This window comes from Galeopterus variegatus, unplaced genomic scaffold (assembly GCF_000696425.1).
Source record: "Galeopterus variegatus unplaced genomic scaffold, G_variegatus-3.0.2 Scaffold141, whole genome shotgun sequence".
NCBI classification, from domain to species: domain Eukaryota; kingdom Metazoa; phylum Chordata; class Mammalia; order Dermoptera; family Cynocephalidae; genus Galeopterus; species Galeopterus variegatus.
The window spans coordinates 909,981-918,339 of record NW_007726252.1 but is presented as its reverse complement, the minus strand read 5'-3'; the positions used below and the strand labels follow the sequence as shown (position 1 = coordinate 918,339).

At 37.1% G+C, this 8,359-nt stretch overlaps 1 protein-coding gene across 1 annotated transcript in view; it reads right to left on the bottom strand.

The window, feature by feature from the left end:
* Positions 1-853: 853 nt before the first annotated feature.
* Positions 854-8,359, bottom strand: part of QRSL1 (glutaminyl-tRNA synthase (glutamine-hydrolyzing)-like 1) — a 30,262-nt gene continuing 22,756 nt past the window's right edge. The window contains exons 10-11 of the mRNA XM_008590516.1: positions 4,727-4,932; positions 854-2,255 (exon numbers count right to left, since the gene is read on the bottom strand). Coding sequence (XP_008588738.1) covers positions 2,035-2,255; positions 4,727-4,932 — 427 coding nt within the window. The 3' untranslated portion in view covers positions 854-2,034. The remainder of the gene's footprint in view (positions 2,256-4,726; positions 4,933-8,359) is intronic.

The window sequence follows — 8,359 nt, the reverse complement described above, 5'->3', positions numbered from 1 at the left end:
TTTTCCCACTTGCTCCTTCGGCTATCTACGACGTCAGTGTGCCAAGTTTTGTGATCACATCACATTTTTTCACTCTGGCATGTTTTTGTTGTTGATTTTAACTTTTGCTGTTTTTTTTTTTTTTTGTTTGTTTGTTTGGTTTTTGTCTTGTTGGGTTTTATCCAGGAACTCATCTTACAGCCACCTTTGCCTTTCAGAAGCACTGCTCTAGCAGCTTTGCTGCTAACAATTCAGGGTGTAATCAGCTCAGACACAGCAATCAACTGTCGCTTAAATTCCCAGACAGTGAGTTGGCAAAATGAGATCTACTAGATTTAGGGTAAAAACGGAGGAGAAAGAAAAACAAATTAAGTATCATCTCATGCTAGTTGGGAATTATATGAGAACAATACATGTTTCACTTCTCTATTTCCAGATTTGAATCATTAGTGCAGCTCAAGTAGAGATATAGGTACAAGAGAGTAAATATCCTTTGAAAATTTTTCATTTCAAATTATACATACATTAAAAAAAAGACTGGGGCAAAGATTTACTTGCTTGCTTTTTACATCATATTAGCTCCTTCCACTAAGATGGTTTTCTCTCATCATAAAGTCAATTCTCTCTTATGAATTTCTTCCTCTTCAGGGATTCAGAGGCAAAATTCATAAGAAAACTAGTGAGCCAGGCACATTAAGCTTTTATGTAAAGTTTATCAGATTAAGTATTTGGGAATGGGAGGAACCTAGGGAGGAGAGAAAATTATTAATGAAAAGTAACAGTCAGGTTAAATTCCTACAATAAAACATTCCAGTGGTTCTGCAGATGGTTCTGCCTCTTGTTACTTCTTCATGTACTTCATATTCAGAAAAGATTTTTCTTATAAACAAAGTAAATTTATTAAATAATTCAGCTTCCTACTTTTGTCAATATATAAGTGACAAATTTGAATGCCTGATCAACATTAGATGACAATGGTACTCTAGCAAAGGCAAAGAATTCCAACAATGAAGCCTTACAGTGAACTGATGTATGATTTCCATTATTTTGTCAAATATGGAATACAGATCTCCATTAATGTCTCTGTGCTCAAGGGGCCTAAACAGAGAATACTTGTAAAGACAGTCAAGAGGGTAAAGAAACCATAAGGAACAGAGAATCTGGGGTAAGGGAGGATCCTGCCAAGGGCCTCCTCTCTTTGGCATCCACATCAAATTATCTGCAAGTTTTTCAGATTGTATGTTACTTGTGTATTTTGAACCTTCTTGCTACAATCATGCTCTACCATCCACGAAGTTTCCACTCCAATAAGCTCTGTTAGGTTACAGCAAATGTTTCTATGACATCATGAGCTCATTTGTGATTGGTAAATAGGAGAATGAACTCAGTGTAACATGGAGTTGCTCTGGCTCCTAAGCATGGGCTCTGGAATTTAACCGCATGGAGGAAAAGAAAAAAGTTGTCAGTCATTTCAACTCCATTTTTAGAGAAATAAAATAAGTGTCTTGCATGATTCTGGGCCCCAGCAGTTTGCACTTCCTCCTGTGTTCAGAGCTCCTCTTGCACCTGCTTTGCTCAGCATGCAGAAGCAAGTATTCCTATTTGATTATTTTTTGCATTTTTAAGATCCCCTGAGGCAGCCTCCACCACATGATGAGTTGCCTGTCTGAGCCATCCAGGTTATCTCTGGAGGCACAATTATTGTTTGTGTTAGTGCTTTAGTTACAAAAATGTACAAATTTTGAGAAATTTATCCCTAATCTATTTTTACTGTAAGTTCTGTTCTTTTTAATGAACATTTTTTCAGAAAGCATGATTTTTCAGGAATGTATATCTTGTCTTATAGTAGAAATCCTATACTTTGTACTTAGTGGATGCTTAATAACAAATGCTGATGGATAATTTACAATTAATTATCTGGATCAGAGGAATTTTAAAAAGTGACACCAAGGAATGACTGTGTTGACAATGAACCTAATTACAAGAGTTGAGCAAGATCATTTGACTCTCTGGAGTATACTAAAAGTCATTTTAATTTGTATGATATATTTATCACTACTGTTTTAGAGAAACAGAAGCTAACTTTTCATTTTCAAGAATTGGTGAACAATCATCCATGAGTTCTTGAAGTTGAATAACAGGAAACTGTACTTGTTTTTCAAACCATTTGGCAATTGTAAGAAGCTGCTGGTCACAAAATGCACGTCCAATGAACTGCAGTCCTATTGGCAACCCTTGATTTGAGAGTGCCACAGGGATACTCACCGCTGGCAAACCTAAGGAAAAGAAAGAAACCCATTAGTTGGGTAATTCTCCATCCTAACACCAAGAACCAGAGACTTCTTCCACTTTCCAGTGCTAGTAGGTAGAAAATAGGTTACAACAAAAAATATTACACTATATACATTCTCTTGTGTCATACTTTGTTCATTGAACAATATATCTTGGAAATCACTCTGTATAGTTCAGAGACCTTTTTCATTCCTTTTTTATAGCTGTATAATACTCTATTATGTAGTTTTATCTTAATTTATTCAACCAGTCTTCTATGACTGGGCATTTAGTAAAACATTTAGCTATTTCAATGCCCCAAGTAAATTACCTATTTCTCAGATGAAGAGGGATTGCTTCATAAAGGATAAATGTATATATAATTAGATATTGCCAAATTCCACTCTGAAGAAGCTGTACCATTTTGGATTCCCACCAACAAAATGAGTGCTTCTTTTCCAATAGCCTTGCCAACAGAGTGTGTTGTTGAGCTTTTGAATTTTTGCTAATCTGTTTGATGAGAAATTAGCTCAGGGAAGTTTTAATTTCAGGTTTTAAATCCTAGCACAGAATTTTAATTCCAGATTTGGCACAGAGAAAGTGCAAGATCCTGGGACAACCTGTTATACCATAAGAAAAGAAGTTTTCAAAAATTAATGTGATCATCAAACACAATAATGACAGTAATTACTTATAATACATTGAATTTTTTTTTTAAAAGGAAAGTTCTTTAGAAAAGATTGCCAGCTAATAAATGTAGAAGGAATGATAGAATTAGAGAAGTCGGCACTTTGTAATTCTCTAGATAATAATATAGGCAAGGATCATCAATGGATGCTAAAACTGGGTTCAAGATTATTGGGGAATAGAATACTCACATGGTCTCAAAGTATCACCCCACAGATGGCTTATAAAAAAGAGAGAAAAAATGTACCTTTATAAAGAAAATATCTGGCTGTTATCTCCTGAACCAAGTGATCAACTTAGTTTCCAAAAGTGGAGCAAACTGATATTAACTGTTTCCTGATATGAAAAATATGTAGTATTTCTGCCAAAAATTTTAATTCAACCTGATCATGAGGAAACAATCTTATGAATCCACACTATGGATGGGACATCCTACAGGATAAGTGGACTGAACTCTTCAGAAAAGTCTGTGTTATTTAAAAGATAATTTTTTTTTTTTGTCTTTTTGTCTTTTTGTCTTTTTCCGTGTCCAGCAACGGATCGCAACCCTCAGTGTTGCCCCCGTACCGGACTGGGGACCGGCAACGGGATTGCAACCCTCGGCGTCGCTCCCGCGCCTCGCTCAGCCAGTGAGCGGGAACCGGTCTGTATGTGGGATCCGAACCCTCGGGCGGGAGCGCCGCCGTGCTTCCCAAGCGGCGCACTATCCAGTGCGCCACCGGGCCGGCCCCTTAAAAGATAATTTTTAAAAGGTGGGGGATTTCTCATCAGAAACTATACAGAAGAAAGAAGCATAACATTTTTTAAGTGCTAAAAACAAGAACTGCTGAACCAGAATCCTATGTTGAGCAAAAATAAAGTTTAAAAATGAAGAGGAAATCAGGACATTCCTAGAAGGAAAGCTAAGAGAATTCATCACCAGCAGATCTACCCTAAAAAAAAAAAATGGATGAAGAAATTTCTCCAAATAGAAAGGAAGTGGTTAAAGAATGGATCTTGGTACTTCAGGAAGGAAAAATGAACATAGTAAGCAAAAGTATTAAATACAATAGACTTCCCTTTTCTTCTTGAGTTTTCTACATTATGTTTGACAACTGAAACAAAAATTATAGCCTGATATGGTTCTAAAAAAACCCAGAGAGGTGTGGTGCGTATTCTAGATTTTAAAAAGATATCATAAACAAATGTAATATATCAGGGGAAAAACAACTTACAAAAGACATTTTTGGTACAATTGAGAATATTTGAATATGGATACATCTGGATTATTACTGAATTTAATGTCAGTTTTCTTAGGTGTGATAATGAAATTGTGGTTATGTAAGAGAATGTCTTTATTCTTAGGAGATTTATGCTGAAGTATTTAGGGTTGAAGTGTTGTGATATCTGAAATTTTCTTTCAAACAATACAGCTGAAAACAAAGCATATATGTGTGTGTTTGTGCAGAAAGAGATAAAAAAAGGAGAAAGCAAATGAGGCGAAATGTTAACAAGAATGAATCCAGGTGAAGACCATATCAGTATTCATCATACTACTCTTTTCAGCTTTTCTGTAGGTCTGGAAGTTTTCAAACTGAAAGTTAAAAAATATACTATTATTGGTTCATAATATAGGTGTGAATGTGAGTGAGAGTGAACATGTGGTACATACACACACATACATTCATAAGCATGCTGGAAGGACAGACTATTTGCTTTTAGGGAACAATCTAGCTAGAACCTAAGTTGAAGACCAGGGTACCTGCCTAAGAATTTGAAGAAAACCAGAAAGTTCTTGAGGGATCCTTACCTGCCATGTTTACAGCCTGTGTAAAAATATCATCCTGGGCACTTCGTGTCCTGTTGTCTTCTTTGATAAACTCTGAGTATGGTACTGCCTCACTCAAGGTGGTGGGAGTTAGCAAGACATTTACTCCAGAGTTAAAAACATTTACAAAATCATTAGCAATGAGGCGCCTCACTTTCTGTGCTTTGAGGAAATAATTTTCATAGTTCCTGTGGAAAAAAATAGATGATATTTTAAGGGCTTTTTGTATTTTTCTTTGAATGAATTCTCTTACATTAGACTTGTTAAAAAACCACTAGATTCTTGGCTTTTATGAGCACGTATCACTAAGATTCCTCATAACACATGTGATGGTTAATTCTAGGTATCAACTGGATTAAATTAAGGAATACCTAGAAACCTGGTAAAGCTATATTTTTGGGTGTGTCCATGAGTGTGTTTCCAGAAGAGATTAGCATGTGGGCCTTAGTGGACTTGGAGGGAAAGATCTGCCTTTCAATATGGGTGGGAACCATCCTATATGCTGGGGGTCTGGAGAGAACAAAAATGGAGGAAAAGGTGAATATCTGCTGGAGCTGGGATACTCTCTGCTCTCCTGTGTGTAGATGTCGGAACTCAAGACTCTTCAGCCTTTGGGTTCCAGGGCTTACACCAACGGCACCATCAGCTTCCCTGGTTTTAAGGCCTTTGGACTTGGACTGAGCCACACTACTGGCATTCAGTTTGCAGACGGCCTACTGTTGGATTCCTCAGCCTTCAAAATCACATGAGCCAACTCCCTTAATAAATCCCATCTCACATAATTATATACAGGGCTGGCCAGTTAGCTCAGTTGGTTAGAATGCAGCTTTATAACACCAAGGTTACGGTTTGGATCCCCATACTGGCCAGCTGCCAAAAAAACCAAACAAACCAGAATCATATAATTAGATAAATATCGTATTGGTTCTGTCTCTCTGGAGAGCCCCGATTAATATAACACATCAAAATGAATTCTGTTCAACTATGCTGTTATTCTAAAAGTTCATCTATCTGGAATTTAATCAATCAGAATTCACTAGTTGTGGCAATCCTACACATATTATAACAAAATACTAATACATCTAGTGATATCACTGAACCAGAACATCCATTTTCAGGTGAGGACAGTAAAGTGCATAGTAATTAATGACTTTCTGAAGGTTATAAAGATAGACAGTGGTAGAGTAGACTAGAACTTAAGTCCTAGAGGCTAGTTCCAATCCTCTTTCTATTATAATGTCTTATTTCACCTACAGCAATATGATAACTAATAATTATAAGGACTCTGAGGTTTTGCAAAATTCTAACATGCCATTTGAATTAGACACTAGGAAACACTTTTAGGCAACAGGTTCTGGAAAAAGAAACTGGGGAAAGTATGCAGTTTTTTTGGTTTTTTTTTTAAAAGATGACCGGTAAGGGGATCTCAACCCTTGGCTTGGTGTTGTCAACACCACACTCAGCCAGTGAGCTAACTGGCCATCCCTATATAGGATTTGAACCCGTGGCCTTGGTGTTTTTAGCACTGCACTGTCCTGAGTGAGCCACGGGCCGGCCCGATGCAGTGTTTTTAAGTTTGTGTTTTGTGAATAGGCATAGCCCAGGAATGAAATGTGAAATTCTAGAAAAGATGCTTATTTTACTAAAAAGATTAAGAAAAAAGCCAGACATAGGAGTGACCATAAATCAGAGATGCAAAGAAAGGTAAGAAGAAAAATTTTTAGATCCTTCCAAGGCTGTTAAGGAAGGCTGACAAAGATGCTCACTGCTCTAAATCTGTTTCCTCAACTGTAAAAAATGGATATAACAACTGCAGTTCTTACTGAGGGCCAAATAAAATGAGACAAAAATGTAAAATCTTTTTTACCCTAAAAGTGCTATAGAAATTTCAAATAACCTTACTATCATTTGACCAGAGTCTATAGACAGATCATTGCAGGCATCACATGTAATTTGCACAACAATAACAGTTGGTAGTTTAAATACAGCATTAACAGTATTCCTAAAACCTGAATTTTATAAGAAAAAGTATTTCTTTTCTATTAAATTTCTTCCTACTTTAAATATGGCTCAAAAGTAGAACTTCTGCTTCTATCCATGATGGAGTAATAGGGATGGAATTTGGAAGGGACAAGCACATTTACCCTGTGATTTGAATGTGTGTCCCTTCCAAAACTCCTGTTGAAATTTAACTGCCATTGTAATAGTATTAAGGGGTGAGACCGTGAAGAGGTGATTAGGCCATGAGGGCTCCACTCTCATGGGTGGGATTGGTGCCATTATAAAAGGGTGAGTTCAGCCCTCTCTTTCTCTCTCTCTTGCCTTTCTGCCTTCTGCCATGGGGTGATATAGCAAGAAGGTTGTCACCAGGTATGGGCCTCTTGATCTTGGATTTTCCAGCCTCCAGAACTGTAAGCCAATAAAATTCTTTTCTTTATAAACTACCTAGTCTCAGGTATTCTGTTACAACAACAATAAAAATAGACTAAGACATCCTGCCTTCTAGAGAACAAAATATTAGACAACAGACATTAGACCACAGCATTCAGAAGAGAGAGTTCTGAGAGAAGGAAAGCAAATGAGGTAAGCCCTTTGATTTCCCCAGCTTAATGCCTGGAGGCCATTTTCAGGTCTCATTCCAGAGAGGAGAAACCGAAACAGAGTTTGGGGGTGGTGCAGGGGACATCTCAGTAAGTTAAAGAGACAGAGATCTGAAGTTCAGGGAGGCAAAGACAGCTAGAATTTGCAAAGCAGAGTACTGCATAGGAGGGAGGAGCATTCAGAGAGAGCTCAAGAGATCTGCAAGGAGATCCCTTGAGTCTTTGGCTGAGTACTCATCTGTGCATGCTTGAGAAGAAACCCCTAAGGCTGGGGAAAGAAGCACCAAAAAGTAGTAGGCCAAACAATTCCTAGAGTTCATACAGGGTTGAAAATAGTTTGTGTTCCCAACAGCCAAAGTGGAAAGACCTCATAATATATGGAGTATCTGGAGAAATTTTCAAGGGTATCACTTTAAAGTTAAATCAGCCCTTGACCAAAGGCTGTTTTGGACTTATTCTAAAAAACCTTAAAATTCTTGAGAAAATTCAACAGATTCCAAGTAACTTAACTGCATCAAGTAACTTAATTGCATCCCAGAACAAAGCCCAACACAGTTTGAAGGAATACAACAAAAATCCAGCAAATGACAATGTAAAATTCACAATGTCTAGGCATGCAAAGAAGCAGAAAAAATGACCCATAACCAGGGGGAAGAAAAGCTATTAAATAGATCCAGAAATGACAGAAATGATGGAATTAGCAGATAAGGACATTAACAAAGCTACTATAAATATGTTATATATGCTTAAGGTAGAGGAAAACTTAAAATGATGGAAAAACTGAAGAGATAAGAAGGCCTACTTGAAGAAAGAGAAACAAACAAAAAGACCTACTTGAAACTTCTAGGGATAAAAAATAAAATATATGAAATAAATACACTGGAGAGGATTGACAGCAGATTGACACAACAGAAGAAAAGATCAGTGACTCTGAAAACAGTACTGGAAAGTATCCAAAAGGAAGAACATAGAAAAAAAAGACTGGGGGGTGGGGGGGGGGGGGAAAAGAATGGAA